The 11,595-nt window shown below is 41.4% G+C and overlaps 2 protein-coding genes across 2 annotated transcripts; both read right to left on the bottom strand.

Moving 5' to 3' along the window:
• Window positions 1–245: 245 nt before the first annotated feature.
• On the bottom strand, window positions 246–722 carry LOC125314827. Its single transcript, XM_048278053.1, has one exon. The coding sequence runs from the start codon at window positions 720–722 to the stop codon at window positions 246–248; it is 477 nt and encodes a 158-aa protein (XP_048134010.1).
• A 4,154-nt stretch (window positions 723–4,876) lies between these two features.
• On the bottom strand, window positions 4,877–9,008 carry LOC115757106 (protein NRT1/ PTR FAMILY 6.2). The gene is made up of 6 exons (XM_030697204.2): window positions 8,780–9,008; window positions 8,580–8,682; window positions 7,769–7,986; window positions 6,304–6,845; window positions 5,788–6,131; window positions 4,877–5,600 (listed from the first exon to the last, which is right to left on the bottom strand). The coding sequence occupies exons 1-6, from the start codon at window positions 8,780–8,782 to the stop codon at window positions 5,068–5,070; spliced, it is 1,743 nt and encodes a 580-aa protein (XP_030553064.1). The 5' UTR covers window positions 8,783–9,008; the 3' UTR covers window positions 4,877–5,067.
• Between the last annotated feature and the right edge of the window lie 2,587 nt (window positions 9,009–11,595).

Genomic DNA, 11,595 nt, shown 5'->3' with positions numbered 1-11,595 from the left:
AAATTGATTACGTGATGTTGGAATCAATTAAATTAAGGGAAAATTTCAAAAAAGGGCCTGAAGTGGTCTCGTTTTTTCAAATAAGGACCTAGAGTGAATATTGTTTCAAATAAGGGCCTGGAATGTTTAAATTATTTCAAAAAGGGGCCTACGTGAAGGGCAATTTTGTCTTTTAATCTTTTTGCCTTTTTCTTTTCTGTTTTTTCTCCCTCCCTTCCTATTCATCATCTCCCCCGGCACGTCATCTATGCCGCCGAAAGACTCGCACCGCTCGTTGCATACTGCCACCGCCACCAACTCCCCAAGCTCAACTCGTTTGACATCCCACCCAACACCCATCTCCCCCTCGGCCCAGCAGCGCACTCCTCTCCGTCAGCCTCCGTTCGTACCGAAGAGTAGAATTTGGCCAAGTAAAGCGTCATGTGGCTTGTGAGGTTGAAGCTCTCCGTCAAGTGCACCCCGGAAGGCACGTATAGCAGCATGCCGCCGGGCCGGTGCAGGTGCCGAATCTGGTACACGGCCTCCCCGAACACCTTGGTGTTCGGCGTCCGCCCCTCGCCGACACTACCGAAGTCCATGATGGAGATCCTGTCCACGCAGTCGCTCATCAGAACCACGCCGGAGCACGTGACGACTTCCTCCTCCATAGCCACAGAGAAGCCGGCTAGCAGCATCGCAACGGCGACGAGCGGGACGACGGCCGAAGCCGACGACCGCAACATTCCCGTGCTCTCGGCGGCTCCTCGAGGTAAATAGTTGCGAAGAGTGGGCGTGACGTGAGGGAAGGTGCGACGCACGATGAGCAAGGTTGAGATTCCGTCGGTGGTTTAGGGGGTGGGATTGGGGAGGACTGGAGATGGATTTGGTAGGCGAATTGAGCTGAGGAGGACGGCGGCGAAGAGTCCAGATGAAGCTTTTATATGGAGATGCTAATCTAAGGAGAGTAATGAGAGGAAGATGTAAGCAGTTCTGGAGGAGAGCAAAGCCGATGAAGAAGAAGACAACGCATAGAGAGAGAGAGAGAGATTAATACATTGATTGCGAGAGACCGAGAGAGCTTTGTAGAGTAGCTCTTCGTCAACGGTGGGAGCCCGGCCGCAGGAAGAGGGAGAGAAGCCCGGCCGCGGGAAGAGGGAGAGAAGCGAGCCACCGGGCCGAGGGGGAAGATGGGTGCCAGCCAGGAGGTTGAAGTAGCGGCGAGCTTGGAGAGTCGTTGGCGGTGGCGGTGGGCAACGAGCGATACGATCTTTCGGTGACATTCCCATGAAGAAGTCGTGCTCGGGGAGATGATGAACATGAGGGGAGGAGAGGGGACAAAAAAATGAAAAACAGAAAAGAAAAGGCAAAAAGATCAAAAGACAAAAATACCCTTTGAATAGGCCCTTTTTTGAAACAATTTGAACACTTCGGCCCCTTATTTGAAACAATGCTTACTCTAGGCCCTTATTTGAGAAAAGGAGACCACTTCGGGCCCTTTTTTGAAATTTTCCCTTAAATTAACCTAAGCATATAATTCTACATGCAATGCAAACTAACATGCAACCTATATGACATGGTATGAGATGACATAGCAAAGATGAATGACGTGGCATGGATGACGTGGCAAAGATGAATTTTTTTATTTTCGGATGAATTTATTTCCTAAAATAGAACTATGCCAAAACAATTTTTATCTTGTATATTTTAGAGTTTACATTAAACTAAACCCTAATATATTAAAGACAAATTATTTTAAACATGAGATTCTATCTAAACATGCAATTTCTACCCTAAAATGCAATCTAACCTAATTATTTACAAGAAAACGATTAGTTATGCAATGATCTACATGATGCTATTTTTGAAAAGATATGTAATTTTCAAATATGGAAAGTGAATGAATACAATTTTTAGAATTTTCGAGATTGGATCACGCGACGGATATATTCTAAAAAAATAACAATCAAACAATTCAAATCAAATTAGGAAAGTGAATATGCCAATCAATGTCAATCAAGAAAGTGGATACATCAATCAAGTTTTGAAATATTTCGCGGATATTTGAGTCAATCTTTAATTCGTAATCCTACTATTAACGATTGAACCCAAATTCTTGCCTAATCGAGTATTCCATCAATAATCTTAAAGATGGACATTCTCGATTATGTGACAAGTTGCGGATTAGGAAAGAAAATTTTCCTAATCAATCTGTATTTTGAAAAAATATCCACCTCGATGCAATATTCAAGATATGCAAGTAAATCACAAAATAAGCAAGTGAATATATTGAAGTTCAAGATAGGAAATTTACCTTGTCTTGCAAAATTTGCACTTTCCACAAATTGCACACCAAGCTTCAAGCGATCGACCGAATGGCAGTGTGGAAAGCAGCGATTTTGGACCCCGAATAGCAATCAGAAGCACCGAACAGCAGCAAGAGATCTTCGGTTGATAAGTAGAGGCGTTGAATAGCAGTAAAAGACCTACGAAACAGCGAGCAAAGATGCCGAACAGCAGCAAAAATCGGCCTCGGGGGGAAACCTTCAACCTTTCTCACCGTTTTCCTCTTCACGCCAATCTCACGTGAATTTGATGTACGTGCAGAAAATTTTTTGCTCCACCCTCCCTTGTGAACGTCCATGACATATGTATATATAGGCATGAGATTAGGGTTTCTTGCCCATATCTCTTTCCTATTTTCATTCAAAGGACATATTCTGATATCTCTACGATATTATTGAAACAATTGGCTCATTTATCCTTTAACATTTGAAATATTATTGCCCCCAAACCAATATTACGAATTTTAATGAATTAATTGCTTCCGTCGCCGGTCCTATAAAATGCAAATGTAATGCATGAATGCTCAAATTAATGATAAAAATGATTTAATTATTTTTTTTGTGAGAGCTAAAACTAATCCTCTTTTTTTTTATACAAGATAAATGATTTAAGAAAAATCAAAATTTAGGTGTCAACAGAGGCCAAGACGGCAAAGGCCGGCGAGGCCAGTGATGAGGAGGCCGGAAAGCTGCTGGAGGAGAAGGAATTGAAGGATGGAGATGAGTACGAGAAGAAGAGCGAAGAGAAAAATTGATGTTGAAATTGGTAAAACCCCTTATTTTGTTATTTGTAATTTCAGTGGAGGAGAAAAAGTTCTAAGATATGACAAATTACTTTTATGTCCAAATTTTTTTGTGCTATTTTTTGTTTGTTTTTAGAGGACAAGATTAGCATGAATAAATCGGATACTCTTCTCTTCTGGGGGTAAATTAAGGTAATTAATTTTATAATATATAGTTTTTATATTTATGTTTCGGGGGAAGACGTCGGTCAGATGATGTTGGGAGAGAGATGTTTATGGTCAAGATGAATTTATGGACTATACTTAATCTATTGGTCACATGATGTGTCTACACAAGAATCTTCTTCTCCTTTTGTCTTTTTCTTTAAACACCGACGTGTCATGTCACGCATCTGACTATCTATTGCATCGAACCGATCTTTTTTTATAGATGCAATGTATTAATTTGTTGGAGTAAGTGTAGGGAGTCATTCGGCCTTTTTCAATTGATATTGAACACCAAAATGAAAAGCTAAAAATTGGAGGGAAATAATCTAATTAGTCATAAAATGTTCAATTTTGATAATTTAATCCTAAATCCTTATGCGAAATTCTAATATAGTCATTCCGGGGTCAAATTTCGCCGGAAATCGCTGACTTTGAAGGTAATCATTCCCGGCCCTCCTGCGTCTCCCCACCGTTACATATCCAATTTCAATTTCCGACGAAAATTAATTGAAATGAGTGCATTAATGTTTCATGACTTTCAAGATTGATCGGACAATTTCTCCCAAAATTATGAAGTTGGCTATTCATGATCTTTGCCTTCAAGATATTGCGTGATACATTGTATTTATCACTGAAATAATGCTGGCCTCTATACTTTCTTCTTATTCATTCCTTTTGGACCTTCGTACCTTTTTTTCAAGTTGGCCACACCAACAAAGGAAATAAGTGAATATTTGCTCAACCACTTTTGTTTTGTTCCATGAAGCCGTTCACATAGACCTCAAAATGGGGAAACGGAAAACCCTAATAGAAGGTGTTCAGTTAGAGCTTTTGGTACAACAAGATCTTGCCATCAAATTCACAAGTCATATGCTCTTATCTATGCCGCGCGCGGTAATTGACAAGCACGACCTATACGAAGCATGAAGTCCTCACATCACGAGCCGAAGCGACCTTGTCAGTTGTCTCGCATCGTTTCAACCGATGACATTGCATGTGATGAGCTATGAGCTCGAAAATTTTGCTGAAGAACTTTCATAATTTCATTTCATAATGACTCGAACTTATTCCTGTCTTGCAATGCTTAATTTGATTTTTTTTTTGGGTCGAAATGCTTAATTTGATTTGGTGGGCCAAACTTGTGGGCTATTGGGCTTTTCTTTTTTGGCAAATTACGTGGATTGGAAGACTATGATGGCACGGACTAGAGATCAATCAGGAGCCTTGACTTGAAGTCAAACATGTCAAATTGTCAAAGTTTGGCACACATGCATCTTTTATCCTCATGGAATTTTCACTCCCGGACCACTATTGCTCCGTCTCTTGTGAAAGCAAGGACCACTATTCTCCATCGGGTTATTCAGTCCACAAGAGGGCCTACAGTCAAACAGTCCAAAACCCTAGATCTCTATAGTCAAAAATTTCTAACTACACTTTTATCATTGCGATTCTAAACTTTTTAATTGTAACAATTTAATCTTAAATCTTGCCAATTGAATCCATATGACCAACTTTGACCGAAAATTGCCGACATGAACGCTGAACATCCTACATGGCATAATCAATGTTGAGGTGGACAATACTGTTTATTGTAATGCATACATATGAAACATATGCAAGAATAGGAAGTTAGAGTACTTACCTAGAGAAAAAGATAAAGGCAACATGAAATCAAAACTATTCCACGACCAGTTAAAACCAAAAGTGAAAAGTATGTCCAACCCCAATCTCACTTTTCCCTAATGTGCATCAACATGATCACTGACATTCCAAGCGTTCATAAACTTAAGCACGCTTCAAACCTTCTCCTCCATGGACGACCCGTTGCCAATCTTCTCCATCTGCAAAGTGGGTTTATGGAATTCTGGCTTGTACCAAGCTACACAGGCAAGATACGCGACAAAATTCACTAGGCTCAGCACCGCGAGCAATCCGTAGAAACAATCGAGTCTCCCATAGTTGATGTTATCCGCCAGCCATCCTTGCCCCGCGCCCGTGCTTGTCGCCTTCTTCACGATGGAGACAAGGAAGCTACTGACAAAGAAGCCGAGTGACAGGGTCGTGAGGAAGAGCCCGGTGCTCATGGTCTTCATGCCCTTGGGCGATTGAGTTATGAAGAAGTCCAGCTGGCCCGTGTATATGAAGGCCTCACCGGAGCCTACCAAGAAGAACTGTGGAATCAATAGGAATACGCTCACTGGTAGGGTGGCGGTAGCGCGGCCAACAGATGCAGCGACAGATAGTCTCTTCCGCTCAGTTATCGCGGCAGCTAACATTCCTAAAGTCGAAAGAACGAGTCCGATTGCAATTCTTTGTAGATTGGAGAAACCTGCATTAGGAAATGCTTAGCATGGACAGATTTAAAAATTTTGCATGTTAAACAAGATTAATACTATTTTGCAAATTGTTCCTATGCGATGATCACCTCTCAATAATACTTCACGAACGGACATCACTAGAAGGAAACAGAAATATCACGTGTATCTATGGTTCATGCAATTGCAATGTGTTTATACCTGGTTTTCCTTTCCATTTCTTCCACAAAGGCATGATAAACCGGTCATAAACAGCAAGAGTGATCATGATAGCCACCACAAAGAACACGGTGACCGAGCCGGCTGGGATTTGGAAGCTCCCAATGGACCTCTCCATGGTCGAAGCTTGCTCCACCGAGAACGTGATCATCTGCGCGTATGTTGTCCAGAATATGATCGTCATGGCCCAGACCGGAAGCAAGCTTATCATCATCTTCACTTCCTCCACTCTTGTCACCGAGCAGAGCTTCCATGGATTTGGTGCAGAATTATGACCGCCTTTCACGAAGTCGCCTTCGGCAACAACAGCAGCCTTGTCCAGGCACCTGTAGTCGACACAAAGATAAGGGAGTGGATATCTTGATATGATCAAAGAAGTGACATGATTCATTACATGGAAGCTCGTTCTCTCAGTAACATCTCTCCTCTCCTTTCTTTGGAAAGATAAGAAAAACAACTAGGGAGAGACAAACAACAAACGAGAGCATGAACACGTACCGAAATTGATCAGTGTGACGAATCCTAGACCCTTCAGGGACATCCTCGTACAAGCACCCAACATCGTACGGAACCTCCAAGCCCCTCTTCTTAATCGAAGCCGACGCGACTTGCATTATCTGCACAATGGGACTCCCCAAACACATCTTGTACCTGTACCTCCTCGTCCCCGATAAGAACATGAGGCTCGCGATGAACATCGCGACCGAGCACGCCCCGTAGGCAACGCTCCGGCTGACCTCGTCCTGCACGTACACGAGCACGGTGACTGCCGTCAGCGTCCCCACGCTGATGAAGAGGAAGAACCGGTTGAAGAAATAGGCCATCTGGGCCTTTTCCTTCTGGTCCTTGTCGTCGAACTGGTCTGTCCCAAAGCCCGAGACACTGGACTTGAGGCCGCCGGTGCCGAGGGCCACGAGGTAGAGGGCCAAGTAGAGGATCCCCATTTGGAGGCCATCAGCTTGCTCGCATGGGCGGTTGGGTCGGCACGGAGGAGGGCGGAGCCGTGAGAGCTTCGTTGATATTGCTAGCATGGCCGTGCCCTGTAAATGATTTTGTGTGCACCACAAACAAAAGTCATCGATGATTATACATAAAAAAAAAATGGAAAAAAATGCCGATAAATATTCTAGGAAAATTTCGGGGTATACCATAGTAATATTGAAAATGAGGGGGGATTGAGAGCCTTAGGGTTTGGAAGCAAGATACAAGCAATTAAAGGTGAAAAAACGTTAAAAGAGTCATAAACCTATTGTATTGATATCAATTCAGTCCTAAACATTTTGTATTTGTACCAATTGAGTCTATCCGGTCAATTTTGATTGGAAATTATTAACATAGACGCTGGTTGTCCTATGTGGCACGGCTAACAATGACGTGAACATTTTTTAATATGTTTTAATATTATAATCATTTTTTGGTGTTTTTTCTTCTTTTTCTTTTGTTCACACATTTTTTTCATTGACGGTCACCGTCCCTCAATAAAATGTACAAAAAAGAAAGAGAAAAAAATTAAAAAAAAATTAAAATATTCATATAGTGATTTCCGATCAAAATTGACTAGATAGACTCAATTGGCACAAATGGAAAAGATTTAAGACTAAATTGACACAAATAAAAGATTTATAATTGAATTTGCAACAACAAATAGGTCTATGGCTTTATGAGTTTGATAAGTATACTAAAGGGATAGAGACCGGTTTATACAACCAACTGATTATAAAGTGACGTGTCGTATGCTGATCGGGTATTTGCATGTCCAGACCTATTTAAGTGTCCATTCTTTATCTGTCACCTCGCTTTACGAACCAAATTTGCAAACCCTTTTCCATATCCCTAGGATTCCATCTGTTGACCTAAATTTGGAGTTCAATGAATGTTGTGGACCTACACTAAGGTCAAATGGACCAGAACTTGGGACCAAAGCAAGCTAGACTGGCAAAGTAAAAGTCAACTTGAGACATACCAAAGTTTGGATGAGGGCGAAAATGGCGATGGTCCTGTATCTGCCGAGAAAAGAGTCGGCGAGGAAGCCGCCGAGCATGCAAAGCAGGAAGGAGGTGCCCATGAAGTCGGTGACGATGTTGGCCGAGGTCGAGCTCGGCAAGTGCATGGTGCCACCCAAGTACGTCACAAGGTTTACTGCTATTCCCATCGTCGACAGCCTCTCACATATCTCTATTCCTGTTATTCCACAATCTCAAATATATCATGCATGAAAATTATGACAACTTGATAAATAAGAGTGTTGCACTCATGACTGGTTACTCAAAAAATACATTTATCATATGGTTATTGAACTCTTGATTGGCTATTAAAGTGATAATGATTATGTTCCTTGCAGTCATGAAAAAGGAGGAGAGCAAAAGGAAGGATAACTAATAAAACAGATTATTAAGAGAATCACATGAAGAAAAACATAGGTTATCTTACAATAGCTAAAAGAAAAAGTGGGGAGTCAGAGATGAAAATTCTGAAGCCATTCATGAATCATCGCCCCAATAAATCAGCAAGAATATCTGCAAATTATCCAGTGAGCGTGATCTCATCCCTCCATCCAAAAAAGGAAAAAGACGTCACTCAATCCTACACTACATCATCGCTTGGAAATGTACGTGTGGACTGGAACTTGGTATGTCATGTAACAAGTCCCACCTAATATTTCGTGGGTTTTACTCAAGATCTGCGTTAATGGCTTCCAGTTTCTTGAATATGCATTTCGGAGGGAAGATAAGTGTCTACACGAGAATAATAAGTGGAGAGTAGAGGGGGCAGACCAAGAATGAGAGCAGCAGGAACCCAACCACCAGTTTTGGACCTGTCTGCAGAAAACCCTTTGTAGTCCACAGCATCTGAAACTGCCCAACTCATCTTCTGTTCCTGAAAAAAACTAACTTGTTATGGATTCGCACCCTTTCTTTTTCTATAGTTGGAAGATGAAAGTCCATGAGAATCAAGAAGAGATGACATAACCCACCATTGCAAGAACTTGAATGGCCTAAAAATAGACAGAAAGAGGGTTTGGTTTTGGTTCTTGCGCAGTTGAGTGCACACACTTCACAAACTTCCTCGGGAGCTTTGTCCTTTTATAGGGCAAAAAGATAGGGTGACCCCCCTCCATCATGTTCATCACAATCCCTTTTTGAGTGGATGCTTCTGGGGAGTAGGGATGGAGGATTTGCAAACATCTGTCCTGAGGGCTTTTTGGAAGACGGTGTCTGGTGCAGCTTTCATCTAGAAAAAGTGGGGAGATTTTGCTTATTTTGTTATTCATTCCTTGAAAATAAAAAAAAAGGTGATGGCGATTGAAGTGGACGTGTTTGAGCGATGGAGAAGAAACATGGGGAATCTTGAACATGGAATGGCAACAGAGTCCCCCCCATTCGTCTTTATCTCTTTGCGGTACGAGTTGTGATGAAGTTATGGCCGAGGATGGCGAGGGTGAACCAGAGTCTGTACGTACTCGCAGGGGGCTAGGAGCGTTTGTAGTGGTTTTGTTACCCCACCAACGGTGGCCACAGAGTCTGTCCGGAGCATGTTTTGTACCATAGAAATAGAAATGAGTTCCTTGGAGAAAAATTACTTCAAAAAGGTTCTGAAATTTTAGAAAAATTTAAATAAAAGCCTAAATATCATCATTTTCTCAAATAAGAGATGAAATGAATCTTGTTTCAAATAAAGACATGAAGTACCATCGTTTTTTCAAATAAGGACGTTAAATTGACTTTATTTCAAATAAGAGCTTGAAGTTCTTATGTCGGTCTCAAAAAAGGGGCCTGACTCACTGAATGATCAAGGCATTTTCGTCCTTTATTTTTTTTGAAAATTTTCCTTTTTTATTTTTTTTATTATGTTTTTGTCTTTCCTTTTCACTTGGTGATTGGTCTCGACAATGGCAAACCATAGACCGATCACCGAAGATGCTTGGAGAGGGTTGGGCAAGGGCCACCATCGCTTGAAATAAGAACCTTAAGTGGACCTTATTTCAAATAAAAGTTTGAAGTTGCTATGTCGGTCTTAAAGAAGGAATTGACTCAACGGATGATCAAGGGCATTTTCGTCCTTTTATTTGAAAATTTTCCTTTTTTTCCTTTTTTTTTTATTTTATGTTTTTGTCTTTCCTTTTCACTAGTGACTGGTCTCAAGTGATGGCCAACCATAGACCGATCACCGGCGATGCCCGGAGAGGGTTGGGCGAGGGCCACCATTGCTTGGGCAACCCTCGCTAGATATGGGTGATGACCTAGGCAAGGCGACCCTTGCTAATGGCCAACCGCAGCAAAGAAAAAAAAGGAAATGAGAACACGGGAAATCATTCAAATTAGATGAAAAAATAATTACTATTTAAATCGGATGAAAGAATACATTAAAATCAAAAATTAAAAATTAAAAAAGGGAGGGGAAGGGAAGGGAAAACGGCAAGGGCCCTATAGGGCGGCGGTGGTGAGGGCCTGATTTCCTTCCTTTTTTTAAATTTAATTTATTTTTAATATTATTTAAATATTATTTAAAATTAAAATTCTATTTAGACGAAAATGTCCTTGATCGGAAGGAATATTTATCTACTTCAAGCTCTTATGTGAAAAAATAATGGCAGTTTAGGCTCTTATTTGAAATTTTCCATAAAAGTCATATATGGATGGAAATTATTTTTAAGATCTTTATTTCAGTTCGCCCAATTGCATCTTAAATCTTCCTTTGCAATCGAGTCTTGGACTTTTATTCAGCGATGTTGTTCAAGGTCAATACGTTAGCAATATCCAAATATCACGCATGCAATTGTTTGTAGCCGTTCGTTGCAAGGACTTGATTGAGCTTTCTTGAAAATGTCCAAGGCTTAATTGCGCTCATCAAATAATTTACGACCTTATCTAATGATTTACAATGAATTTGGGACTTTTCGTGACATTTCTTGTGATTCTTGGTGACTAAAACCAGAAACATGCATTTTTGTATCCATGTTGTAGTATATGCAAGGAGGCTCTCTCCCTTTCTCTACATGAAAGTACTTAATCAAGGGTGCCAAACCATGGTTCGACCCGGTTTTTGCTTAACAACCGGAAGTGGTCAAGTATTGGTCAAATCCGACATTGACCCGGTTCAATTAGAGTTAAATCCGATGGACCGGTCAATTGAACCAGAGTTGACCGAACCGTGGCCCCTTAGCTTTGAAGAAGCCAGATTGGTTCACTAATCGGTCTAGATTTAGAAACACCGATCAAGGACAAAGGATCGGACGGTGAATTTCTTACTCTTGTGGCCATAATAAACGCGTCAGTCAATTGTAGGAATACCCTCCCTCCCTCTCTCATTCGCAGCCTGTTTTCTTGTCTCTCTTTTTTGTCCCGATCTGCTCTGGAAGTTTGTGTCTGTGAATAAATTTATGTAGCTGATTTTGGATGGGCGTGAAGACCGATTCGGCCATTCATCTAATCAACAACCAACGAGGAGAACGTTTGTGACTTGGCTCCACGACCTCTCCAAGGTTGGGCTGTTCTTATCTTCTGATTTATATTTTGATCAAGTTTTGGGGGGTTTTACCTTATTGAGCTAGATTGAAATATAGATTTGAAAGTTGCTTACATGTATTTGATCTGTGTTCTCCCAACATATTGATGTTGGTGTCTCTATAAGGCGATGTTGATGAGAGCGTCGATCTTAGACGCGCATCGCAAGCCATTGCAAATGGAGTGGGAGAGCTCGGCATGTGCTTATCACCGAATCTGGTGATCGGCCGTCAAACTTTGTTGTGACAGATCTGTTCTTAAGGGATCAGAGTGTGCTGTCACCTGC

The sequence above is a fragment of the Rhodamnia argentea genome, chromosome 4 (genome assembly GCF_020921035.1).
Source record: "Rhodamnia argentea isolate NSW1041297 chromosome 4, ASM2092103v1, whole genome shotgun sequence".
NCBI classification, from domain to species: domain Eukaryota; kingdom Viridiplantae; phylum Streptophyta; class Magnoliopsida; order Myrtales; family Myrtaceae; genus Rhodamnia; species Rhodamnia argentea.
The sequence above is the reverse complement of the archived record's forward strand: the minus strand, read 5'-3'. Positions and strand labels throughout refer to the sequence as shown.

Coding starts and splice junctions, on each gene's coding strand:
- LOC115757106 (XM_030697204.2), bottom strand. Junction 7,987..8,579: donor TCCTGCTGCTCTCATTCTTG/GTCTGCCCCCTC, acceptor GTGGAATAACAG/GAATAGAGATATGTGAGAGG. Junction 6,846..7,768: donor TCGCCCTCATCCAAACTTTG/GTATGTCTCAAG, acceptor AATCATTTACAG/GGCACGGCCATGCTAGCAAT.
- LOC125314827 (XM_048278053.1), bottom strand. CDS start 722: ATGTTGCGGTCGTCGGCTTCGGCCGTCGTCCCGCTCGTCGCCGTTGCG.